Consider the following 27,025-nt stretch of genomic DNA (forward strand, 5'->3'; position numbering starts at 1 on the left):
AAGACATCTTTTTCTCTCTCTTTCCCTCCATCTCCCTCTCTCTAGAATGAAATTGGGATTAGCTTAGGGTTTTTTGGATCTTTCGACTTGATAATCACGTGGTAGAGGTGAGTCTTGTTAAATGCATATTGATGAAACTTTCACACATGGTCAAATCCATTGCCTTGCTCTTCTTGTGGGTAAGCACTATCATCACATCATCAACAATCAAATATGGCTAGAAAAAATAATGGAACATATGAGAAGAGAATATAAGTGCATACATAGTATAACCCAAACAATAATGTTGTAAAAAGAAATTAGATGTTAAATTATATTTTAAGAAAATAATTAAGATTTAACTGTGTAAGAAAATAAAAACTTAATTTGGAAGAATCACGTGGCTTTGGGAACCCATATCATGCGATATATATCACCTAGACATCCAAATCTTCCTTGACCGTAAACCCTAAACCATCGCAAAACATTTCTCATCATCAAAAGTCATAACCTATAAATAAAATAAAGGACCATAGAAATGGTTATCGGAAAGAAAGTTAATAAATACATACAAAAACAGTTGTAATGTTAAGGAACAAATTGAAAGTAATAATATTCAAAACAGTTAATATTTGTTTAAACTTATTTTCATGGGTAATACATACAAACACACTTGTGTAAAATATAGCATGGGTAATAAGTAGCATAAATATTGTGACTAAGATATAAAATCTATTAGAATTTATGAATTATGATCTAAAACTAAAATTTTTATATTAAAAATTTATCAAATGGATCAAAAGAATAACAAATTACAATATTGATACACAAAATAGGCATTTGAAACAACATTATAAGTGAGAATGTGTTATGTGCCTAAGACCTTCTAGATATGTATAACCATATTTATAATGTATAACCATATTTCACATGTTAACTTCTAGATATGTTCCAAAATTTAGACTCAACTTATTTATTTCAAAACCTACAAATGTCACATAAAGGAAAATGTTAAATATTACAAAATTTAGAAAATTATGTGAGAGGTAGAATATGATGTTTGATGAAAACTTTGTTTAGCTATTTATAGATAAATTTGTAGTAGTATGAGAGGTTTTTCAGTTTTTTGTTTTTATCAAATATCATGGGAGTTATGGTTACATTTCAAAGAATAAATATACCATAGCTTTTGTCGGTTTTTTTTTTTTTTTTGTAAAACAAAAATTGTATTGCAATTAATACATTAAAGTGTATTCATATGATGAAAGATTTGTTTTTAAAAAAATTCAAACATCATGGGAGTTACATTTTAAAGAATTAATATGGAATAAATTGTTTTAATGATTACTATTAAAATATATATATATATATATATATATATCATATTGTTTTATATCTTGGAATTATTTTAGAATAAATTGATTTGATCTTTTGACACAAAAACTGTGAAACGATTATTATAATTTTTTTTGTCAACAAATAATTATTATAATATTATAATATTTTTATACCTTGAAATTAGTAAAGAATTTAATAACGATCACATTATATTTTTCCAAGATAATGATATTAATATTTAAATCTTTAATTATCGGAAAATTATTTTGTCCAAATTCTAATATTAATATTTAATTCTTTCTTGTTTGCTAAATTATTATATTATGGTAATCATATAAAATATTTATAAATGATGCCTCTACGAAATTATAATGTTATGTTAATTATATAAAATATTGATTAATGATATATATATATATAATTACTAAAAGGACATTGCATAAATGTCAATATATTTTTTATAGTACATCAATATCATGTAAATTTAGTGAATATAAAAAGTAATGTATGTATTTTTGAAGAAAATAAATTAAAAAAATTTAATAATTGTTAAGTGAGGACATGTATCGAAAATATACGCTGTCAAATGTCGTCGTGTTATGAAAATATACCTTATATATATATATACGTTGACCTGTAACTAGTCCGGTACTTTTCTCGTTCAACGGAGAAGGTATTCTTAATTGAGTTAATTAATAAAAATGCCATGAATAGTAAAAAACTTTAGTCAAAATGCCACTTTTTCTTTTTCTTTTCCACAATGTCACAATCTACTTAAAAAGACATAAATACCCCTGATAAACACTATGCTGTTGATAGACAAAATACGGATGATGGACAAGATATAGATGATGGACAAGATATGGATGATGGACAAGATGCGGATGATGGACAAGATGTGAATGATGGACAAGATGCGGATGATAGACAAAATGAGGATGATGGACAAGATGCCGATGATCAACAAGATGCGGATGATAGACAATATGCGGATGATGGACAAGATGTGGATGATGGACAAGATGTGAATGATGGACAATATGTTGATGATGGACAAGATTATATGGAGAAAGATGCCGGCGAGAAACCCAATCCTCCACGTCATATTTTGGTCCACCCTCATCCACATCATCCTCTTTTGGTCTATCATTCTCTTTTAGTTCATCATCCTCAACATCTTCTTTTGGTCCACCATCCTCTTTTGGTTCATCTTCCTCGACATCTTCTTTTGGTCCACCATCTTCTTTTGGTCCACCATCTTCTTTTGGTCTATCATCCTTTTTTGGTCCACCATCTCAATAACTTTACATTTTTCTGTTTAATTATCTTTCATAGACAACTTATCTTTAATAATATAGATAACTAATTTGAACTCGTGGACAACTTCGTTAATATAATTCTTGTAGACAAGTTAGAAAAATGAAATTCGTGGACAAGTCTATGACTTACTCTAATAATTTGTCCATCAGATCTCGTCCACGAAAATCACATGTGAACAGTAAAAATGTGGCATTTTCAGAAAAATGAGACAAATGTGGCATTCCCCAAAACTTTTTTTTAAAATATGGCATATTTGGCAAAAATCCCTTCTTAATTTATACCCTCACCACTTAATTCATGTTCTTTTTTTATATACCTTGTCATATAATTCTAAACCAAGATGGTCCAATTTAACCGAACCAATCAGACCAAAAGAAGCTTAACCGGGAAATCGGTAGTTTGATTAGTCTAACACTCTATAAACCAGTGTTCGAAAAGTCGGCCTAGGCGCCGCTGAGGCGCTAGGCGTCCTTAGTCCGCGTGGATTTTTGTAAAATCGGGGGTATTAAGCGGAGGTCAAGTTTGGGCGGGTTTGGCGGTGATTAAGCGGATATAAGCGGTCTGGGCGGTGATTAAGGGTAGTTTTACTTTTTTTTTGCCCAAAAAAAAAACAAAAAGAAAGGGTTTTTTTTGGGTTGAAACCCACGACAACACGATTCCGTCGTACTCTGTTCTCTCAAATCAACTCTGTTTTCAACCAATTCTCCCAACTGAAGAGACCTGCATCATCTAGTCTCAGCCTTTCTTTGTCTCCTACGCTCATAGCCTCTGGTAAAACAACTGACGAGTTTAAGTGCTGTTATTTAATTGATTAAAGAATAATTTTACATCCTTGAATCCGATTGCTTTTTAGGTGTACAAGAGCACAATTCCATGTATTTGTCCTTTTGTTATTTTTGTTTATCTTCTACGTTTGTCTTCTTGTTAGTGGGAAGGGAAGATGTTGTTTATTACAGTATTACTATATTAGTTGTTTATGTTGGCAATTGTTTATATGGTTAGATAGATAGTTCGTTGGGTTTATTACTTTATTTTAGTTCTTGATCATTTGTTCTATTATTTTACTTCAGTAATTTTGTAAAAGTATCTTAATTACGTGTTTCATTTTTCATTGTTTAGATCATGGCATCGGGAGAAACGAATGAGACAGAAAATTTGCAGAGAAAATCGAAAGATGTTGGTTGGGAATTTGGAGTTTTGGTAAATCCCACCAATTTGGACAAAGTAAAATGTAAACTATGTGGAAAAGAGTTTTCAGGTGGAGTTCATAGGTTGAAACAACATGTTGCTAGAATACAAGGGAATGTGTCTGGTTGTCCAAATTCCAATATAGAAGATCAAGAGAAGTGCAAGCTAGCAATGCAGGAAGCAAAAAACAAAAAAAAACGAGTTCGGATGAAAGATTCTGAGATTCGGAATTCAGCAAATATTGATGAGAGAAGGCAAATGGAAGATGAAGTCATTGAAGTAGATGGGATGGGAGTTAACAAAATGTCTCGCATGTTTGGTCCTTTGGATAGATTTACTTCAAACATCAATCATGAATCTCCCCAAGGTCCAATATTGACACCACGTCAACAACATATCAAGAATGTTATTGCGAAAGAGAAACTGCATGTGGTCCATCAATATATTGCTAGATGGGTTTACTCTCATGGAATTCCCTTTAATGCCATTGCGAATGATGATTTTAAGAGAATGCTTGAAGCTGCTGGACAATTCGGACCTGGTGTCACTCCGCCTAGTCAATATCAATTGAAGGAGCCTTTGTTAAAAGAAGAGGTTGGTAGAGTGACTGGTATAATGAAAGCACAAGAAGATGAGTGGAAGCTGAGTGGATGCTCTGTCATGACAGATTCTTGGTCAGATAGGAAAAGAAGAAGCATCATGAATTTGTGTGTAAACTCCAAAGAAGGTACAATGTTTCTCTCCTCTAAAGATTGTTCTGAAGATGCCCATACAGGTCAATATATTTTTGAGTATGTCAATGAGTGCATTGAGAAAGTGGGTGAAAATCAAGTAGTTCAAGTGGTAACTGATAATGCCACTAACAACATGGCTGCTGCTAAGTTATTAAAGGAGGTGAAGCCAACAATAATTTGGACTTCTTGTGCTACTCATACAATAAATCTGATGGTAGAAGGCATTGCTAAGCTTCCTTTGTTCAAGGAAACGATTGACAGGGCTAAGACATTTACTATTTTTATTTATGCTCATCATAAGACTTTATCTTTGATGAGGAAGTTTACAAAGAGCAGAGACATTGTGAGGCCTGGAGTAACTAGATTCGCATCAGCCTTCCTTACTTTGCAAAGTTTGCTAGAGAAGAAACAGCATTTAAAGATGATGTTTGCTAGCACCGAATGGGACACATGTAAATGGGCAAAAGATTCCAAAGGACTTGCAGCATATCATACAACAACAAATATGGAATTTTGGGATGGTGTGGAAATGTGTATCAAAGTCTTTGCACCCTTGGTTAAAGTACTTAGATTAGCTGATGGAGATTTGAAGCCAACAATGGGATTTCTACATGGAGAGTTGGAAGAAGCAAAGAAGGAGATATGCAAAGTCTTAGATATTGAGAAGAACTACAAACCTATACTTGATATCATTGGGCAGAAGAGTAAAGGTCGACTTGATAGTCCTCTTCATTGGATGGGATATCTCTTGAATCCTTATTATTTTTATAAGGATTCAACTATCCAATTTGACCGGGATGTCATTAGTGCTACTTTCAAGTGTGTTGATGCGTTTTATCCAAATGATCTTGATACTCAAACATTTGTCATCAACACTGAACTTGCAAAGTATACCAAAAAAGAGGGAAATTTCGGGCATCCTACAGCCATGAAAGGATGTTCCAAAAACGATGAAAATTATGATCCTGGTTTGCTCTCTAAGAATTTTTGTATTTATTTTATTCAGTTTTTAATTTTTTTCAATAGTTGTTTATTAAATAAAAATATATTTTAGTTCAATGGTGGAGCTTCTATGGAGTTGAGGTTCCTAAGCTACAAACAATGGCAAGGAAGATTTTGTCTTTGACAACGAGCTCATCCGGATGTGAACGTAATTGGAGTACTTTTGAAGGGGTAATTCAAACTACATAAACTATTTCTTTCAGAACTTAAAAATTAATTTTTTAGATTTGTGTCTAACTAATCATATTTTACGTAGGTACACACCAAGAAACGAAACAGACTTGATACACAACGTTTGAATAATCTTGTCTACGTCCAATTTAACATGAGGCTGTTGGCCAAACGAAAAAAACAAAAAGAGAAGAAAGTGGACGTACTACTTGCTGATTGTGCTATTCATGCTCAAGATTGGATCGTTGAAGAAGATGATGTGGAACTAGGAGATACTTCTGAAACTATGGGAGACACATCTAAAGATGATGATTTGGCTAGAGAGCTTGATGAGTCTGATTATGAAGAAGAAGTAGATTTTGAGTTTGAGTCAGATGATGATCACCCTTTTGATGGATAAGATGAAGAAAGGTGTGACTAGAAGCTTCATTAAAATTTATTTATTATTAAAATTGCATACCATTTAGTTTTTTTATTTAACGTTACTAGAGTTTGGACTTTGGAGTAAATTTTTAATTCATATTTTATTTTTTTCATTTGACAGATTTTAGGATTTTTATTTATATAGATTATTTGCTTTGTTATAAATTTACATTATATATATATATATAATATATTATATATATAAGAGTTTATGCTAAACCGCCTAGTCCGCTTAAAATTTATCTAGGCCCCGACTAAGCGTTCTAGGCGCTAGGCGCAGGGTGTCCGCCTAGACACCGCCTAGCGCTTTCTTGAACATTGCTATAAACTAAACAAACTTGTAATTGCAACAGTTAGAAGCACCGATAGAAAACAAGCCCCGATGGAGAAAATAGAGTAACAAGTATAACCACAAATCTTTTTAACCACAATTTTCAACTAATCAGTCGACACACTAAACAGAATTAATGGAGCAAAAACCAGAAAATGATATTCTGTAGCTAAGCCAAGGACACAATATGTTTATGATTCTTTCTCCGACAGACGACAGTGCAAAGAGGCAGGGCAAGAGCGAGAACATAACAAACTCAAAGATATATGAAAAAAGAAAAAAGCATTCAAAGTTCTTTAGAGCTTAACTCTAACATATCTAAGGTGTAGATCACAAACCGTTCAAAGAGATTTTACTTGGCTATTGAACATGTCTTATACCCTCTCAAGGATGACAGAAATGAGTCCTTAAGAGGAAACCAGTAATGCATATTACCTTTTAGGTCGGTAAGCAGAGATAGAGGCGCTTGACTAAAGCTATAGAATCCACAAGCTGCTCAGTTTGGGTAAACGAAATGCCTGGTTCGCTCTAGATTTGTATTCATATATATCGTTTTTACTTATTAGTAGCAAAGTTATACAGTAATACTCTATCAATTAATAAGCATTATAAATTAATAAATTTTACAAGTCTCAAGTCGGGCCAGTGTAAAAAATAACAAAATTCGATAAAATAATAAGATAATAAATTTTCTGAAATTCTCATGTAAAACATGATCCAATAATATCATAAATTAATATTCATGTAAATTTATATATATATATATATATATGCTGATATAATAATGTATATTTCTCCTAAAGCTCAAATCTATAATAAAAATTGTTATGTTGTATTATAATGATATAAAATATTTTGTAACATGTCATAAAAACTAGCTACATTTTTTTTAAGTTTTCAATTTCTATATATCCATCATTACAGTTTGATAGTTTGATTGACTATTAAAATACAACAATTGATATTATTATTCATAAATTTGAATTTATGTATGTCATGTGTATAAGTGAATTTGTCTATTGTATTTATAATTTATTGTTAATAATATTTTCAAAATATTAAAAGTTCAATTCCAATACCATAAAATTTAGAACATCCAAAAGTCTAATTTTGTTTTCTTAAAATTGTCTCAATTCATAATTTTTGAAAGTTAAACTATTAAAGATATACTAGAATATAACCCGTGCTAGAGCACGGGTTGAAATTCATTCTTTTTGTTTATTTGGTAAATTTTATTTAATTGAAAGGGATCAACAAACCCTAAACAACATTATATATTTTTGTTTGTTAATTTTATTTGATTTGTCTAGTGTTTAAAATTATATATTGTATTTTGATAGTTAATTCTATGACTTAATCTATAGTATAGCACATATTAATTTTAGGACCAAATATGTAACTTATGTTTGTTAATTTAAAAAGTTTAAAAACAGCCAGCACATGTCCAAATTAAATTATTTAAAAAGTTTATTATAGTATATAAAACTATACAATTCAACAAAAGAAATATATGAAATGAATTTAGATATTCAAATTTTGACCCGTTACTCAGTAAAAAATTTGGATATCATTTGGACCCTGGTTATCATTTATGGATATCATTTATTATCTATATATGAAGAGTTATCTTATGAAGAGTATAGGGTCAATGTATATCCTATATATAACCTATTTTTATTTTATGCATTTGTAACCATTTCTATTTTTTTTATAAAGTCTACGATTTGATACAAACATACGAAAGGAGGATCTTCATATATATTATAACTAAATTTTGCTCCACGATTTATGGATATCATTTATCATTTATCATTTATTATCTATATATGAAGAGTTATCTTATGAAGAGTATAGAGTTAATGTATATCCTATATATAACCTATTTTTATTTTTATGCATTTGTAACCATTTATATTTTTTATAAAGTCTACAAAAACTAAGTTGTGTATTTCCCTTTTATTAAAAGAAGGATTTATAAAATAATTATTATTAAGTTATACTATAAATTAATAAATATTAATTTATAGATAAATTAATAAAATGTCTTGGTCCCAACATTATTAATGTATAGAGGTTTTACTGTACATTGTTATTGTCTTAAATATCTTCCTAAATATTATTATATATTTATCTACTTCATCTAAACCCACAAATGGAACCAACCCACTCCTTCAACAAGAGGTGTACATACTGTTTCCGATAAATTAAATATCCAAAAACATTTTCCTAGTCAAAAGAGATAAAAGAGTAACAAAAAGAACATATATCTAATCCAGTATGAGCAAGAAGTTAATAAAATCCAATGAGCTAAACATATAAAGAGATAAACATCACAACTTCTAATTTCTTATATGAGATTAAAGTTTAAGAGTCCAGAAGAATGCAAGCAGACAAGCTGGTGAACGCCTCGATGATACAGGAAAATCCTTGAGCATCTCAAGTTTCTTGTTGTGGTTAATGGATCTAGAGGACTTAATAGTGGCCTGCTTTAAACAGCTTGCAATTCGTAAGATGAATGCTACAACTTGTTTCTCTGTTTCCGTTCCTTCATAATATCTCCATTTAAATTTTTCAAGACTAGGTAACAGATATTCAGGAACCAAGCTCGTTTCTTTCCAGCACGGGCGCGGCTCGCTAGTCCGAATGTAATGGTACTGAGATACAAGTATAGCGCATCATATCAACCTTACTGATATCGTAAATAATAACCTTATAAAACAAAATGACTGAATATTGAGGTGAAATATATGTATATACAACAATACCTCTTGAATTTTGAGAGTTTTAAGATTAGCGGAATCTCTGAGCACACGTATCAGTACATTCAACCATTCCGTCTCACATATGCATATAGTTAAATGTACAAGAGAATGGAATATACTACCAACAGGGTACGCATCCTGCATATACCGAGATGTTGTGTCAATAGTTTCGATCATAAGAGAACTCGACTAAAGATCAAATATCAGTCACAGTTCATTTACCTTTGAGTTTGTTAAGCAGAGAAAAAGACGCTTGGCTGAAGTTAGAGAGCCCAAAAGCTGCTTAGTTCCGGGGGAGTAAACGTCGATACTTGCTCTGGCAATCTGACACATATTATTCTCAACGATACAAAACCCACATGAATAATCAGCAAAGTCCAAGCGCTCCAAAGAAGGAGCGTCTATCACAAACCCATGAGATTCGTTTATTATAACTTTCCTTGTTTTTTGCAAGACTAAATTTTTAAGACAAGGTACTCTAACGGTGAAAATGGCCACACTGTCATCTGGACATCGCTCCACTACCAAGTCTTCAAGAACAGGACAGCTTGATAAAAGCCTCTTGACAAATTCATCACCACCTGGGTACTTCATAAATATAAGACTCAAGTTTTTAAGGGATGGGAAAGAAATTGGGGAAGAAACATCCTCGAGAACCGCATTACTAAGTTCCAAGGTCACAAATCTTGTACATCCCCCAGTATACAAGCTCCTAGGAAGTGTGACTGGAGTATTACTAGTAGAAGAAGTATCAATCTCGATAATCAGGTTACGCACACAACATTTATCTGCAGCTCTATTAAGAGTATCTCCGGTACTACCACATGTTTTACCAAATTTGAAATGTAAAGTTTCGATTACCGGAGCCTTGTGCAAAACCAATGATCTGTCTACAAAGGTAGAAAATTTTCCATAGTCAATGTTCTGATAGCTATCATCGTACACAAGCCTTGGCACCATCATCCAAAGAGATTGCCAACGTTTTGACAAAACCATTGTGGCCACAACATCTTTAGCAGTAGGCAGTAACGACAATATTCCCAAGAGAAGCTCATCATGCAACTGACTTATCATGTCCATAATTAAGAGGTTTCAGCATCCGCAAATTTCTGAAAATATTAAAAAGGAAGAATAAGGGATTATGAGATTCTTTGGAACAAACAAATAGTCACAAGAAAAGACGCAGAGTAAAATCAAAACCCTAACGAGGTATATAGAAAAAGAAGCAAAAAGACCTAGAAGCTATTTCTTAAAGGCGTCAAGAAGTTTTCGTTTCCCTTCTTTAGTTAACCGAATCAATGTCAGACCAAAAGAAGCTAAACCGGAAATCAGTAGTTTAGTTATAATTTAACTAAACCAACATAATGACCCTAACAAAAAGAAAAAGTATGTAAAGTTGTAAACCAAAAAACACTGTTTAAAGGAAACTAAAATCACAAGCAAACACTATACATAAACAAAAACAAAAAAAATCTCTTTTTGTCTGGCTCTAGATTTGTATCCATAGATTGTTTATTTTTTCTTTGTCAACAGATTGTTTATTAATTGCAAAGTTCTAAATTGTGTTTTTTCCTAAATATCACATCTTCCGAAATCTTGTTATCTATCTCTAAAAGAAACTTCAAACGACCAAAATTATTGATCAAACAATAACGCATAAATGGAACCAACCCTCTCCTCCAACCAAGGTGGGTTGGATCACCAACAAAGAGAGCAATCCCGAAGACAGAGGTCCAAAGAGATCCAAGAACCTTTTCCTAATATAAAGAGATAAAGTGAGTATTTTTTTTTTTTAATTTTCCTATTATTTCAGCACGCAGAGACGCTTAAAACAATCATTGAGCTAGCTCTAAAGAAGTTAAACATAACAAGTTCTAGTTGCTTATCTAACATTAAGATATAACACTCCAGCTGAAAGCAAGCAGATAAGCTGGTGAACGCCTCGATGGTACAGAAAAATCCTTGAGCACCTCAAGTTTCTTGTCGTGGTCAATGGATCTAGAGGACTTAATAGCGGCCTGCTTTAATCAGCTTGCAATTCGTAAGATGAATGCTATTACTTCTTTCTCTGTTTCTGTTCCTTCATAATATACCCATTCAAAGGTTTCAAGACTAGGTAACAGATATTCAGGCACCAAGCTCGTTTCATTCCAGCAGGGGGCGCGGGAATGTGATGGTACTGAGATTCAAGTATAGCACCACGTATACTGATATAGTACTCGTAAATAAAAGACCTTATTGCCTGACCAGGAATTTTCAAACCAAGTTAAACAAACAAACTTTCGAGCAACTAATATTTCAAACCAAGAAATCGAACCAACCTAACACCAACATAACATGCTCATTTTGTGTAATATTTAAGTCTATAAGACCCAGAAAATGATTAACGCAGATAAATAAAACCAAGTAACACAGTGGTTCTCTCTTTTGTCTAATGTAGAGAGACATGACATAAGAGATTGAAAGAGCTCAACTGTAATCTTTCAACATACTAAAATTCGGATTAAGCACTGACACACAGAGAACAGCTGTGTTACTCGAGACTTACTAGACATATTTTTTCCTTCAGGGCTGATCATGATAACTTCGGTTAATTAAAAATAAGCTGACAGATAGGTGAGCGTCTGGGCGACGAAGACAACTCCTTGAGCATATTAAGTTTCATGTTGGGATCGGTGTAATTAGAGGAGATAGTTGCCTTCTTTAAACAGTTTGCGTTCCTTAAGATAAATGCTGCTACTTCTTTCTCTGCTTCTGTTCCTTGATATTTTACCCATTCCAGAGTACTAAGACTTGATAACAAACATTCAGGGACTGAACTCGGTTCATTCCAGCATGGGCGTGGTTGGTAAGTCCAACGGTCATTGTATTTGTACTGACATAAATTAAGTGATAAAAGTACACTGCATTAGAACAAAATATGTACTGATCAAGGAAACTGAAGAAACTGGGTTTAGAATATGTACTTACCTTTCCAAGTTTGAGAGATTGTAATTTAGGGGAATCTCTGAGAAGACACATAAGTAGATTCAACCACTTTGCCTCACATGTGCATAACTTTAGACGTACAAGGCAGCCGAAGATACTACCAACTGGATATGGATACTGCAAAAGAAACACCATAAGTACAGGAGCAATGTAGCATCAACAAATATGGCACGTATTCATGGAAGAATGATAGAAAAACTAGCCTAAGGTTAAGAAAAAATACCTTTGAAGTTAATAAATCAAGATGCTTGACTGAAGTGATAGAAGCAAGAACTTCCGAAGGATAATAAACACTAGTGACGTCAATAGTTGCTTTAACAATCTTAGGCATATTGACAACGACACTAATAGAACCACAGCTACGGTCAACAATGTCCAAAAACTCTAAAGAAGGGGCACTTATCACAAATAAATGAGATTCATCTATATCGTAAAACCGCAATACTAATCTTTTGAGAGAAGGAACAGTAATGAAGAAGATTTCCACATTGTCATTAGGACATTTCTCCACAACCAAATCCTCAAGAGCAGGACAATTGAAAAAAAACGAGTCGAGAAAAATTTCACCAGGATACTCAACAGAATGAAGGCTCAAAGTTTTGAGAGACGGAAAAGTCACCGGAGATGAAAAATCCACAAGAATGACACTCTTAAGTTTCAAAGTAACAAGCATTTGACATCTTGTATAGAAACACCTTGGAAGGATATTGACTGGAGTTGTACTGGACGAACAATCAATATCGATGATCAGCTCATGCACACAACATTTCTCTACAGCTCTAGTCCAGACTCGAATATCTCCAGCACCACAGGTTTTACCAAGTTTGAAATGCAAAGTTTCTATAAACGGGGCTTCGTGCAGAAACAAAGACCTGTCTACAAACTGCGAAAATCTTTCATAGCTGTGGTTCTTATAGCTATCATCGTATACAAGTTTTGGCACCATCATCCAAACATGTTGCCATCGTTTAGAAAAAACCATTGTGGTTACCACATCTGTGGCCGGCAGTAACGACAATATTCTCCAGAGTAGCTCATCAGGCAGCTCACTAATCCTATCCATATCCATATCCCCTTTAAATCAAGCTTTGAGCTTTATAAAAGATTTACACTTTCTAAGTCAAAACCTGAAAACATTAAAAAAATATATGAACAAATCAGATTTTGAAAGCAACAAAGGATATCAAATTCTAAGTATGTGTTTTTCTCAGGAACCATGCAAACAATCATAAGCAACAACGCAAGGTCAAAGGCAAACCTTAGCGAGGTACATAACCCACAAATAGAAAGTGAAGCAAACAAAATCCAAACTCACTTAGCGCTCAAAGTTAATCCAGGAATTATATTTATGAACTAAACTTACAAGTTACAAAATCAAATAAGCACGACTGAGAATCAGAAGAAATTCACAGTATAGGTAAATTACCTTAAACGGCTCTGTATAATCAGAAAAAAACTGTTTTTTTACTCTACTGATACGGTGATGCCAACTTCTCTTAATATAAGAATATTAATTGATTTGAAAGCGGTGCAACTTTCAAAATTCTTCGACGCTTCAGGTTCTAAGAATTTATGACTATTTTTCTAACCCCAAAGGGTAAAGGGCTAAGGTCTTTGTTAGTAATAATAGTCGCGTTTCTCAAAGCAGTCGACCATTGGGAACAAAAGAAAACGGAAATCAGTAGTTTAATATTTTTTAAAGTAAACTAAAAATGAATGTTTAAAGGTGATAAAGTGACAAGCAGACAACAAACACAATTAATTCTAACCTACTCAGTAGACTGAAATGGAGCAAATACCACAAACTAAACCACAAACTAATGAAGACACCTAAAAAAATCTTTCTCCGAGAGAAAGCAAAGAGTACAAAGCAGCCTCAACGATCTATATATATATTACAAGGAAAAAACATACAAAGCTGCTTTCTCATACTGAGCAGCTTGTGCCTTCTATAGCTTCAGTCAAGTTAGCGCATTGCATTATGTTGATGTTCAGTCGACTGACTTCGACTGGCTTCGCTGTCTCTGTATATTGAGCGCATAGCATTATGTAGAAGTTCACTGATTGTCAAACATGAGATACATAGCTGCTTACCTGATTTACAAGACCTTCCTCCTATACTATATGCAAAAATAATCTCTTTTTTTTGGCTCATATATGCAAAGTTATAAAATGTTCATTTCATTAATATATTTCTAAATCTTGTTATCTATCAACTTAAATAACTCTTTAAGAAATTTCAAACGACCAAATTTTTGTCTCAAAAAAAAAAATGAAAAAAAGCGGCCAATTTTTTTGATCAAACAATACAAAATTCATCTAAAAGCATAAATGGAACCACCCCACTCCTCCAACTAGAGGTGTATGTAATTAATCACCAACAAAGAGAGCAACCCCTGTCTGAGGAAGATAGAGATATATCCAAGAGTTCCAAGAACCTTTTTCTAACATAAAAACATTCAATGAGCTAAAATTAAGAAAAAGATAAACAGAACAAATTTCTAGTTGCTTATCTAAGATTAAGATATAACACTCCAGCTGAAAGCAAGCAGACAAGCTGGTGAACGCCTAGACGATACTGGAAAATCCTTGAGCATCTCAAGTTTCTTGTCGTGGTCAACAGGTTTAGAAGACTTAATAGTGGCCTGCTTTAAACAGCTTGCGATTCGTAAGATGAATGCTACTACTTCTTTCTCTGTTTCTGTCCCTAGATATTTTACCCATTCAAAGGTTTCAAGACTAGGTAACAGATATTCAGGCACCAAGCTCGTTTCTTTCCAGCACGGGCGCGGCTCACCATCTCGAAAGGCATGGTACTGATCAGATATACAAAGTACATCGCAACATATCAATCGATTGTACTGATATAGTACTGGTAATTAAAGTAACCTAATCTTAATGATACTGAATGAATTGAGGTGAAATATAAATGTACATACCTGTTGAATTTTGAGAGTTTTTAGATTAGGGGAATCTCTCAGCACTCGTATAAGTACATTCAACCAGTCTGTCTCACATGTGCATATAGTCAAATGTACAAGAGAGCGGAATATTCTGCCAACAGGATACGCATCCTGCATAGTTTCAGTGCATGAGAAGTGTAGTGTCAATAGTTTCGATCATAAGAGAAGTCAATTAGTGACCATATCAAATGTAGTTAAAGTGTACTAAACAACATGTTACCTTTGAGTTTGGTAGGCAGAGAAAAAGACTCTTGGCTGAAGTTAGAGAGCCCATAAGCTGCTCTGTTTGGGGAGTAAACAAGTCGACACTTGCGGTGATGATCCTACTCATATTACTCTCAGCGATACGAGAGCCAAGCGAATAGTCAACAATCTTCAAGCTTTCCAAAGAAGGAGCATCTATGACAAACTCATGAAGAACATTGTTTACTTTTTCTAATAAGGATAAACGCTTTAGTGATGGCACTCTAACGCTCCAAATGGTGGCACCTGAACATTCCTTCAAACCCAAGTCTTCAAGAACAGGACAACTGGATAAAAGCTTGCTGACAGCTTTACTACCTGCGAACTTCACGAATTTAAGCTTTAACTTTTTTAGGGATGGGAAAGAAACTGGGGTAGCAGGAAATTCCATCAGAACCACATTATGTAGTATCAAGGTCGCAAGCATGTTACAAACCCCACTATACAAGTTCCAAGGAACCATGACTGGAGGTTGACTACTACTAGGAGAAGTATCGATCTCGATAACCAGTTTACGCACACAAGATTTATAATCTGCAGCTCTAGCCAGAGTATATCCAGTACCAAAGATTTTACCGAGTTTGAAATGCAAAGTATCTAGAACTGGAGCCTTGTGCAACACCATAGACCTGTCTACAAAGGTAGAAAATCTTTTCTTATCAGTGTTCTGATAGCTATCATCGTACACAAGCGTTGGCACCATCCTCCAAAGAAATCGCCAACGTTTTGATAAAACCATTGTGGCCACAACATCTTTAGCACTAGGCAGTAACGACAATATATCCAAAAGAAGCTCATCATGTAAATGACTTAACCTATCCATTGTTAAGAGCTTTCAGCATCCGGAGAAATCTGAAAGCCTGAAAACATCAAAAAAGATGAACAAAGGGATATATAAGATTCTCAGGAGCCAAACAAATTAATAGGATTCATAAGCAAGGACGCAGAGTAAAGCAAATCCCTACCGAGATATATAGAAATAGCAACAAATAAAATCCAAACTAACTCCTCCAAAATCGTAGAATAAGCAAATAATTTAGAATCTCTCATGTAATTCATAAATTAATTATTAATTATAAATAGAAATTGGGAAGTTAATCTAAAATAAGTCATTTCTTAGCTAATAGGAGTATATTTTAATTACAAAATTTAAAACCTAATTAATTTTAAAGCCATTATCTGATACATAAAAAAAATCTGAACTAAATACAGTATATGTTTTGTTGGTGAAGATAACTTGTATAAAATAACAAATAATAGCACAATGTTTGACATTAATCTTAATCACTTGAAAAATATCTTATTATACATTTGGGTTTGATTATGCACTGAAGATTGAACCATACTGGCCGTACCAGACCTTTTCAAACCAACTAAAACAAGAACAGAGCGTATTAATTCCCTTAAACATGATCACATCTCCACTAAATCAACTAAAGGTAATTCGATAGTTTCTTTCCTAATGGCAATGTAACAAAATGTTTACGTTCCTTTCAAACTTCTGAACCAAGACTATCCAATTATCCCGAACCAATACTAGAACCAAAGAAGCTAAACCGAAAATCAGTAGTTACAGTTGAATAAGACTAAAATTGTGTAACACAGAACAGAATGACAGAACAGTAACTTGGCTCAAGAAGGAGCGTGAGATGTTCCTCTCATGTGAACGAGGTAAGTGATTTGTCTCTTAACTAAGTTTCTAAGACACAAGGAAAAATTTTTAGGAGATATCCAAACTTGCAACTTAAATCATTGTAAAATACTTTTATTTACATTCGAGTAAGAGACTAATTAATAATTATCGTCTTGTTCTTGAACATTTTTAGACAAGTAATGTTTCTTTCCTAATGTCACACGTCCTCTATTAGGAAACTTTAAACCACCTTGACGCTTCTTCATGGTTTTCAACCAGTGTGATTTCATGCCGTGCCCCTGAGACTTCTGTTTTTGTTTCTTTGAATGCCTTCTATGTCTCATCAGACCTTCAATAGAAATGGTCAAAAATTATAGATTACATAAATTTGTATTTTGATTAAAGTATGAGAGTCACAATAGAGTAACAATTTGCGACTCACTTGTTACAAACTTTGCGACCCTTGTTATGTTGCGACTATCTTGCTACGGTGTTGCAACGATTTTGCTACTCCTCTGAGACCATTGTGTTACTCTATTTGATAGTTGTCTAATCTTTAGTATTTTTTGCCAAGATTTAGGAGTGTAATATCCCCCCCCCCATATTTTTTAGTATGTGTCTCTTCTGCGACTACTTTGCAAATCCTCTTCATTAACTACTAGGCAAAAAATCCATTTAGGGTTTCTTTATCTCTTTCTAATTTTCGACTAAGAACTACAAGAAAATAGTGTCATAGTTTCTATTTTTGCTATAAGAGCATTGCAAATTGGTATTTGTTGCATATATATTGCAAAATCTGCAATAAATAGCCTTCTTGCTATATTTTCATATTAATGCAACATTATTTTTGTAGTAAATTTGTCGTATAGTTGTGACATACGTTTGCAACTTCCAATTGTTATAAATTATTGCCCAAGAAAAAATATAGCAAATATTATTACAAATTTGCAACGAAGTAATATATTTCTATAGGTTTTGTATTAATGCAACAATTTTATGCAGCAAATTAGTGGTATAATCACAATGGTCTAATCCAACTATATATTGACGTAAATAAATGCTACAAAATTAGTAGTAATTATTTTTAAATATACGCTTGTCGCATATATTTTATGACGATGCTCACGACTAAAAATGTTGCAAATATTGCCACTGCAATTATTATTTTGTTGCATTATTACAATAATATATAGTCATAAATCTCATTGCCTAATTCCACTTAATTTTGCAACATTAATATGAATCACAATATTTTTTTATATGATGTGGTGGAGTTTTAGGGTTGATTGATGGTGGAGATCATCAGCGAAGGTGTTGTAGAGTTGCGGTGTCGATCGACACACCATCCGATATCGCTAAAGGAAATCGCGTTAAAGAAGTGGTGTAGTCTGGTGGTGTCGACCAACACCAGAAGGGGTATCGACCAACACTAGGTGCCTGTGAACGCAGTTCTGGTTTCTGATTTTCTTGTTTGGCTGCTTATGTGGTATTTTTTGTTTATGCCCTTAATTGTTTGTGTGTATAGCCTAGTAGATCGGAGGATTGCCTCACTAAGTATTTGTGATAATGCTTATGCATCTCAACTGATGTTTGTGGTGTAGGTGATATGGGACGTGGACTCATGGCGATGAGGAGGAGGATGATCTAGGATCTCGGATATTGAGTTGTGTTCATGTTAATCTCGTTGGAACCTGGTGAGAACTATGTCAGGTTGCTTGTTTATATTGGTTATGAATGGTATTGTATTTTAATATATTGGAGGTTGTTTGATATGTCTTCTGCTATTTATGTTGGGTTATTGTTGGTTTATTGGTTGGTTATAATTAAATACTATGGTGTATTTAATTAAATATTTATTGTAAATAAATAAATAAACAGGTCGGATTGTTTCAGTTTAGTATCAGAGTCCTTACGGTTCTAAGGCAGGTTAATGGTTGGTTTCTAGTGTTTTACGGAATTTAATTGGTTAACTATTTTCTCTGGTGCTTGGTGCATGATGTTTTGAAGTTGTAGGTTGTGTGATGGAACTGATTATGAATAGTCAGTCAATGTGTGTGTGGTATGGGGTAGTAGTACCATCCCCTTCAAGCCATCAATGAGATTTCACAGTAAGATTTGTTCTTTGCGTGCAGTTTGAATTGTTTGCTTAGCCTTTTGTCTTTGGTAGCACAGATGGTTAGAGGTAGTTTTATTGCTGGTTATAGACGCGTTCGTGGTCATGGATGTGGTCGTAGACGTGGACGCAGTCGTGGTCGTTGTAATGGCAGAGGTCCAGTTGCTAGTGAGACCATGGATCAAAGTGTGATGGCTGAGGGCGTCGGTGAGTCGCAAGCGTTTTAGGAGAGGTTAGTGGGTTTGGCCGATAGTGGTACTGATGGGGCAGGTGGAGCCGGTGTGAGCAGTGTGGGTGGTGCTGTACTTCGGGGTGTGGGGTCGCAGTAGGTGGAGCCTCACGTCGAGTGTCACAACCCACTCCCAAAAATACACCAAAAGAAAGTACAAAGTTGCGTAGATATTCACATTTCTCTCCTGACCTTAAGAAGCAAAAAGAAAAAAGGGTGAGTAAAACAAGTTTACTCAGTGAGGAGATAAACTCTGCCCCCTGTTCATACAGTAAACATGTACCAAACATAAACACGACCACTACTTAGCATAGAATCAGAATGTCTAACCATTAAACAATCATCAAATTGATGAAATGCAACACAACTCATTTTTACTCTTCTTTATCTCGTTATCATGTTATCATGCACCTTAAATATCACACTCAGAGAAAGGCCCTTGTGGCACAATTACACCCATACTTAGAGCAAGACCCTCATGGCACAACTACTCCCACACTAACATTCTCATTCTCGTTCTCATGCAAATGCTTATGCCATCTGTAAACTTGTCTTTACATGTATCTTTAAGCATTAACATCAAAAATTCAAATTACTAACAACCTAACTTGATCATGTAAATACAAACCACCCAAAGAAAATTCTCGAGCCTATACTCACAAGTCACAACTATCAAAGAATATATAAGGAAAGAGGCTAATGCATATCCGAAAATACCACCCTCACCTGTCTTTGGACTGGATGGAAAACTGGAATAAAAAGACTTAAGAAGCTGACAACAATCTGAAACTTGCAGTAGAAGAAAACTGTTGAAACACAGATTAGGGTTTCTGGTTTTTAACACAAGCAGATGATTCTTGTCAGACAAGAAATCAATGTAGAAGCTACGGTGTACCTTTTCCGGTGAAAACAATGGCTCAGATAGCTTCCCTAACATCCCTTCTATCTGAAACAATCGTCAAATTCCCCATCCTCTAACAAATCACCAGTACTTTCATTGAAACCCGGATCCTCAAGATCCTCGTCCCCTCCACCTGAACCATTCTCCACTGACACCTCCATTGAATTGTCCTCGACTCCCCTAGGGAAAGCACCGCTATGATCAAGGCCTTGAGACTTTTTCTCACCGGAGGATTGCTTAACCTTATACACTGGTTTGGTCCACACTGGTCGAATACCTTTCCTATGTGGTGGTAACCCAACCGAAGGATCCATCTTGACACCTCCAGCCATCTTTGAATCAGAAAGATCATATCCCATATTAGTGTCTGACCCACTAGCATGATATCTCATCTTCTGTCCCAAAACATGCCCTTGATTCCTTTCTTGAAGAGAGATTCCGGAAGAGTTTGACTCACCACCCCGAAACGAAGGTTGTCTCCTTTCATTATATTGCTCAGCTTGAAATTCCAAAGCCCGTTTGACATGTTTTCTTGGTTTCTCCCACCCACCATCGTGTTGAGCAAGACCCTTTTTTACCATAGTCTGCTGTCGTTGTACCCCTCTCTTATCCACATGGTGCACACTCCCGCGACCAGCAGGGACATTCTTCAACTCGGGACAGACCAACACATCGTGTGTTAATCTGAAGAAATGTTTACCAAACCCAGACAACTTCTCATACTCGATGGTGACCACCACCTCATCACCTGTATCAAAGGGAACCACCAATTTGAAAAGCAGAGGATTAAATCCATTCACCGGGACTCAAATGCTTCCTGTTTCCACATCGAGTTCCTTGATCTTCCCAACCTTCTTCTCTATATCCTCAAGCGTTGCTAACTCCCACAGATGCATAGAAATGCCTCCCACCTTCACCCAGAAACTAATGGGTTCCCAACAAACTAAGGAGATCATCCATCCATTGAAGTGGTATGGACCATTGAGTAAGAATCCCTGAAGATCCGCCTCTTCCTCAAAATTGAACTGAAAAGTTCCCTATCCCAAATCCTCCCCCATAACTTTTGCTTCCAACTTCCAAATCTTGGGCAGATAAGCAATCAAGGACTCCATCCTCTGAACCGCAGGATTCATCAGCCTTCTAATTAAAGTGAGGGAGAACTGTTGAATCCGCTGAGCCAAGACAGAACCAGAGATCTTCACAACCTCCGTACAGACCAACGCAACGTTTCCTTTGTTAAGAGCCAACTGAGCCATAACAAACCACATATTCGAGCACAAATACAACCTCTGAGAGACCAAAAGCAATACTCCGATAAAGAGACAACAACGAATACACCACGAAATGAGGAAATGTAAAGGTAGATCGAGAAAAAAGAAACCTCGTGACCAGCTAAATATACACCCAAATCCCAAGACCACCAACCCGAAAAAGATCTGAAATCGTATCCGCTTGCCTTCAAAACTCCCCGGGACTGTAAATATATGAATATCCTCTTACCATCAATCCACAAAGCCAAGGAAAGAAAATCGCATAACCTGTTGTCAAGAGAATCATAATCATGATAGCAAAGATCTCATAGAACCACAGGATCAAATCGAGATTCACAATAACCCAAAAACCCACAAATGGAAACCTCAAATCCAATCGACCGATAACGCAGATCCTTCCAGAAATACATGATAAACGCAAAATCATACATCCCTCACCATGGGCCCATGTATCTTTTCCCCTCAACACTTCCTGAACCCTTATCGTCAAAGCCCACAAAACTGAAGATCCCCCACATGAGGCTGGATCTGGGAATAACTGACCTCGCCGGTTCAGAATCAAAGTTGGAAAGCCAATCCAGTCCCGTATTCGACAACCTACAAGAGCAACCGAGAGACCTACTCTCGATCCTCTCCCAACGCCACCGTATCCAACAATCTCAAACCAAAACCCTAAAAAACGCACTCGTCATCATCGCCCATTTACAAAGTTTTTGCAAGGCTTAATAAAGCTTTTATAAGGTTTTTAAATCGTTTCATACCTTATAAAAGTCTTGTAAAATTTTTTTGGCGGGAAAGTTGTTTTGTCAAAGATTTTTTATCAATTTTTTTTTGACAAAAATTTTGGCGGGAATTTTTTTTTCGAAAAGTTTTTGGTGGGAAAATATGTCAAAATTTCTTTGTCGGAAAAATTTTGTTTGTCATATTATTGATTAAAATATTTTTCATGCAAAGTTAAAATGTAATTAAAAATTAAAGGAGGGTTAAAATGAAAATAACCAAGAAAGAGTATTTCTAACAAATTTTCTATTTTAAAAGTAAATTATTTACTTTTTGTTATTTAATTTTAATTTAATGAAAAATAGATTATATTGAAGATTATATTTTAAAAGTAGATTATATTTTTTGTTATTTAATTTTATTTTGATGGAAAATATATTAGATTGATGCTTATAATTTAATGAAAAATAGATTACATTGTAGATTATGGTGCCAAATGTCACTTTCTAGTGCAAAGTTAAAGTAGATTATATAACTTTTTGGGATATAGATTATATTAAAGACTATAATTTAATGAAAAAGAGATTATATTGATGATTATTTTTGCCAAATGTCACTCTCTAGTGCCAAGTTAAGAGTGAACCTTACTTTATTATATAAGATTTTACTATTTTTATAGTCTGATTTACTTTTTACTTGAAATGATGAAAAAGAAAACAAAGAAATATGTGTCTTTAAGATAAATAGTATTACTTTTTATATTTTAAAATTATTTCAGAATTAACTAATTTAAAAATAATTTAAAGTTAGAAATATTTCTAACTTTAAATGGTGAAATAATTCAGAAAAAAGTGTATCCTAAAATTATTTTACCATTATGTAAAATTTGAATTTTATTTTATTTAGTATGATAATATTATTAAATTCAATTATCCCCTATTATAATAATATCTTTAGAACTAAGAGTAAAGACACATGTCAAAAGAAGAGGTACCAAATGTGTCAAATGTCAACTCTACAATGCTTCTTTTTTAAAAAAAAATCTTATTTGTTAGGCTAGTACACAAAATTACAACTCTTATTACCATAGTTGATATGTTCTATGATGATTTGATACATTAGTTATAATTAGCAAATTTATATTCACTGGAAAATAATAAACTATGAATACAAATAAAGGAACATAGATGTTGTTTATTAATACACAATATATATATATATATATATATATATCTAGTCTACACAACAAAAAGAAATCTAAACAGTTAAAAACAAAATATGAAAAATCTCACAATTTTCCTATTTGTTTTGACTCTTTGTTTGTTTGGTCATGTATCCAGCGCTGGAATCAAGATCATGAACGAACTCAAAATGAACAAAACATTGTTGATGAAATGTTACTCCAAAAATGATGTACTAGGTCCAAAAAAAATACCAAATGGAGGGAGTTATACAAATTATTTCAAGCGTAATATTTTCGGTAGGACGCGTTTTATGTGTACTTTATTACAAGGACCTAAATTTAAACTTACTCAGAAATTCAGAGCATTTAAAGTCAAAGGCTTATGGGAATGGAGAGCAAGAGAAGATGGAATTTATTTAAGAAGAAAATCACATGGGAAGACGTTTGATGATAGCACAAAGAATCTGCATAAAGAGCTGCATAAAGAGTTTGATTGGATAACAAAAAAAGTTTCATAACAAACTTCAATACCCTTCATTAAGACATCATTTATAAAAACTGAAGTTTCATTCTCCCTTTATTAGTTTACATGACAATCCATCATCAATATATATATGTATTATTTTCCGATTATCTTTTCTTTTAAGACTATGTAAAATGGTTTCTAAGAAGAGAAAAATAAATTAAATTTTTCTATTCATATTTTTGGCGTCAACTAAATTCATATGTGACTCTACTACATCAATTGTAACTTGCACAAAATTATATCTATTGCAACCTACAAATGAGTATTTTAGAAGCTTGAGTGAACCAATGACCTCTAGAATTACAATTTTCATGTCTGTTTTTTTTTAGTACAATTTTTTTATTAAAACAGCTAAAAGTAAAAGCTTTTACAGGGGAAAAAAAAAGTCAACACAACCAAAAAAAAAAGAACTCATACACAATTTTAAACATAGATGATACTTACATAATAGAAGGATAATTCTAACACCCGCAACCCATAAGGAAGGTTTGGGATGGCTGTTAATCGACACCAACAAATTGTAGTTAGCCATTTTAGTTTTAAGTCCTCTGGTTTGTGTGGTTTGGGTTTGGGAAATCCTATGGCTTTGTTTAGAAGGGAGAAAACTTGAAGTTTAATGTTTTGTTAGCCACTTTCTTCCCCCACTGAGAAAGGAAGAAGAGGAAGTTGTACGTCTGTTCCTAAATATTTTATGTGCATGTTCTTGAGAGATCTACCCTTGGAAGTGGAGATTTGAGAATAGGGGCGTCACAGAATCTTGATGTGATGTTGTTTTTGTTCGTGGTTAGTCAGAACCTTCTTGTCTTAGAAATGAGTTCATGACCAAGACTTATCTAGGCTATTAATTCTCTGTTCTTTTGTGTTTTATGTGACTTTATGGATTGATTTCTCATTGTATATGTGTTTTGTGACCTTTGGTGCCTTGTGTGGCTTATGTCAAAGTCATAGACGAGCTTGGAGCAGTTATGTTAGAATCTTTTGAAAAGGTTGCGGTAGATGATATTCGGAGTTTTCAAGAGTTCGAGGATGTGTTTCAGTCGTTGTATGGGTTACTACCATCTTGGTCTGATCCTTTTACGATTGAGTTGGAAACAAAGACGATGCCAATATCTATGGCTCTATACAAGATGGCTCCAGCAAAAATGGTAGAGATGAAGAAGCAGCTGGAGGATTTGTTGGGCAAGGGATTCATTATCTATTAGTGGGCCCAATGTCTACTCATGGCTCATGGGCACACCTCTAGTAGTAGGCGCCACATCCATTCCCAGTCTGTGGGCCAACCAAATCTTTCAGGTGCTACGTCTAGAAGGCTTTAAAGAGTTGTTTACTGATTTGATACTAGGATTTTTTGGTGTCTGTCCTAGAAGGTTCAACTAACCTTATGCTTTGTAGTACTTAAGGTATCAATCCAAATGGAATGATGCTAATCACAAAAGATGAAATCAAGATAGAACAAGTTAAGCCAATTCAGATATGGAGGGGTGGTATCTATCAACCTAATGAAGCAGAAATGAAATGCAATAAAGTAAACAACTTAAAGAAGTACTAAGCAGAATTAAACTACAGAACAAGTGCAATAAACAATACTAAGCAAGATAAACTAATAAGCAGAAGTAAACATAAACAAACTAGAAAAGAGCAGAGCATAAACAATGAAATAAACTGGCGCTCGAGTAAGTGTTCGGTCGAGCGCGGTATGAACCGTGGTCGAGCACTTGGTCGAGTGAAGCAGAACAATAGATTAAATGCAAAAATAAAGTGCAGAAACTATACAATAGACAATGACAAGTAACTAAATGCAAGAAACAGAAGCAAACAAGTAGCAAATAGATCCTAAGGATGGAAATAATTGGTTGGTATTAAATTTAATCTATCTAGGTTGGTTAACGAAACTCAATCAATAAAGAGCTAATCCTTAGACAATAACCTCATAAACTTGTTAATCCACTCTCATGGCAATAACAATCAAGTTTAGTAACATCCTAACCCAACTCTCATTAGTGAAACCATACTAAACAATCAAGTTTAGTAACATCCTAACCCAACTCTCATTGGTGAAACCATACTAAACATCCATTAAGATCCAGGTTCATTATTTGTCAAAAACCACCCTAAACAACTAATCTCTTAGGCTAGGCACAATAATCTCCAGTATTAGCTTTATCTAAGAATCTAAAAATTGGTGTGATGCAAGGAAGCTTAAGATCTGTTCTTAACGTCTCAGTCTATGAACAGCTTAGAGGACACCTAATCTGGGAAGGATTCTATAGAATTCAAGCTTATACAACCTAAAAAAACTAAGCTCTCTACCAACATAACCCATCCTTAAGAATCTATCTTTACTCAGATATAATAAATGGGATGTAAGAAAAAAAACCCAGAAAATGATGAAACAGACATATTCAGAAAGATAATGATGAAATAAACAACTCTGTAGAAGAAATCAAATGAAAATACTCAAATCATCAAAAGTTATGAAGATTACAAGTTTTGGTGGCTAGCCCTAAATAAAACGAGATCGTTCTGTGGCCAGAAGTGAGATGTCTATTTATAGGAGAGGAGAAAAACCTAGTTAGCTAGAAAACAAAATAGAGAGACGGTGGAACAATGATAATTCTTGGTCGAGGGCATGGTCGAGTGGTTTGTCAAGTAGCTTCAGTCTTCGATCTTTTATGTTATCCGTTCAGTAAAACAGTGATAACTCTTGTACAACAACTCAGATTAGACTGAGACCACCAGAATTGGAAAGCTAACTCGATTGTCTAAAACGTTGATGAAGAACTTTGAAGCTTAATGCGAACGGAAGATCTTTATTCTAGTCGATCTTTGAGGGGCTCGTATTGAATCCGACAAAGTGCAACGGTCGAGTGTGTGCTCAAGTTCATGGTAAAGTGATTGATTTCCTCCTCTTTTGAAGCTTATTTCCTTGCTAGATGACTCCTTTGGATCACAACCTCTCCTTGGTGATTCCAAAGTACCTAATTCACCTGTTTATGCACACAAATAT

At 34.1% G+C, this 27,025-nt stretch overlaps 6 protein-coding genes across 6 annotated transcripts; 3 read left to right on the forward strand and 3 right to left on the reverse strand.

Moving 5' to 3' along the window:
• LOC104755784 lies at window positions 3,287-5,650 on the forward strand. The gene is made up of 2 exons (XM_010478252.2): window positions 3,287-5,548; window positions 5,643-5,650. Exons 1-2 carry the CDS (start codon window positions 3,760-3,762, stop codon window positions 5,648-5,650), a joined length of 1,797 nt encoding a protein of 598 aa, XP_010476554.2. The 5' UTR covers window positions 3,287-3,759.
• Window positions 5,620-6,183, forward strand: LOC109127474. The gene is made up of 2 exons (XM_019232249.1): window positions 5,620-5,732; window positions 5,818-6,183. The coding sequence occupies exons 1-2, from the start codon at window positions 5,661-5,663 to the stop codon at window positions 6,130-6,132; spliced, it is 387 nt and encodes a 128-aa protein (XP_019087794.1). The 5' UTR covers window positions 5,620-5,660; the 3' UTR covers window positions 6,133-6,183.
• On the reverse strand, window positions 8,844-10,328 carry LOC104755794 (putative FBD-associated F-box protein At5g56390). The gene is made up of 3 exons (XM_010478262.1): window positions 9,471-10,328; window positions 9,252-9,386; window positions 8,844-9,140 (listed from the first exon to the last, which is right to left on the reverse strand). The coding sequence occupies exons 1-3, from the start codon at window positions 10,326-10,328 to the stop codon at window positions 8,844-8,846; spliced, it is 1,290 nt and encodes a 429-aa protein (XP_010476564.1).
• LOC104755805 (probable FBD-associated F-box protein At1g32375) lies at window positions 11,839-13,299 on the reverse strand. The gene is made up of 3 exons (XM_019232793.1): window positions 12,460-13,299; window positions 12,200-12,353; window positions 11,839-12,098 (listed from the first exon to the last, which is right to left on the reverse strand). Exons 1-3 carry the CDS (start codon window positions 13,297-13,299, stop codon window positions 11,839-11,841), a joined length of 1,254 nt encoding a protein of 417 aa, XP_019088338.1.
• LOC104755815 (putative FBD-associated F-box protein At5g56390) lies at window positions 14,756-16,265 on the reverse strand. The gene is made up of 3 exons (XM_010478285.1): window positions 15,420-16,265; window positions 15,176-15,310; window positions 14,756-15,052 (listed from the first exon to the last, which is right to left on the reverse strand). Exons 1-3 carry the CDS (start codon window positions 16,263-16,265, stop codon window positions 14,756-14,758), a joined length of 1,278 nt encoding a protein of 425 aa, XP_010476587.1.
• On the forward strand, window positions 23,573-24,238 carry LOC104733235 (pumilio homolog 15-like). Its single transcript, XM_010452831.1, has one exon. The coding sequence runs from the start codon at window positions 23,588-23,590 to the stop codon at window positions 24,008-24,010; it is 423 nt and encodes a 140-aa protein (XP_010451133.1). The 5' UTR covers window positions 23,573-23,587; the 3' UTR covers window positions 24,011-24,238.

This window comes from Camelina sativa, chromosome 2 (genome assembly GCF_000633955.1).
Source record: "Camelina sativa cultivar DH55 chromosome 2, Cs, whole genome shotgun sequence".
Classification (NCBI taxonomy): Eukaryota; Viridiplantae; Streptophyta; class Magnoliopsida; order Brassicales; family Brassicaceae; genus Camelina; species Camelina sativa.

Coding starts and splice junctions, on each gene's coding strand:
- LOC104755784 (XM_010478252.2), top strand. CDS start 3,760: ATGGCATCGGGAGAAACGAATGAGACAGAAAATTTGCAGAGAAAATCG.
- LOC109127474 (XM_019232249.1), top strand. CDS start 5,661: ATGGCAAGGAAGATTTTGTCTTTGACAACGAGCTCATCCGGATGTGAA. Junction 5,733..5,817: donor ATTGGAGTACTTTTGAAGGG/GTAATTCAAACT, acceptor TATTTTACGTAG/GTACACACCAAGAAACGAAA.
- LOC104755794 (XM_010478262.1), bottom strand. CDS start 10,328: ATGGACATGATAAGTCAGTTGCATGATGAGCTTCTCTTGGGAATATTG. Junction 9,387..9,470: donor TCTGCTTAACAAACTCAAAG/GTAAATGAACTG, acceptor CGGTATATGCAG/GATGCGTACCCTGTTGGTAG. Junction 9,141..9,251: donor AAACTCTCAAAATTCAAGAG/GTATTGTTGTAT, acceptor CTTGTATCTCAG/TACCATTACATTCGGACTAG.
- LOC104755805 (XM_019232793.1), bottom strand. CDS start 13,299: ATGGATAGGATTAGTGAGCTGCCTGATGAGCTACTCTGGAGAATATTG. Junction 12,354..12,459: donor TTGATTTATTAACTTCAAAG/GTATTTTTTCTT, acceptor TTTCTTTTGCAG/TATCCATATCCAGTTGGTAG. Junction 12,099..12,199: donor GGTAAGTACATATTCTAAAC/CCAGTTTCTTCA, acceptor ACCGTTGGACTT/ACCAACCACGCCCATGCTGG.
- LOC104755815 (XM_010478285.1), bottom strand. CDS start 16,265: ATGGATAGGTTAAGTCATTTACATGATGAGCTTCTTTTGGATATATTG. Junction 15,311..15,419: donor TCTGCCTACCAAACTCAAAG/GTAACATGTTGT, acceptor GAAACTATGCAG/GATGCGTATCCTGTTGGCAG. Junction 15,053..15,175: donor AAACTCTCAAAATTCAACAG/GTATGTACATTT, acceptor ATATCTGATCAG/TACCATGCCTTTCGAGATGG.
- LOC104733235 (XM_010452831.1), top strand. CDS start 23,588: ATGAAAAATCTCACAATTTTCCTATTTGTTTTGACTCTTTGTTTGTTT.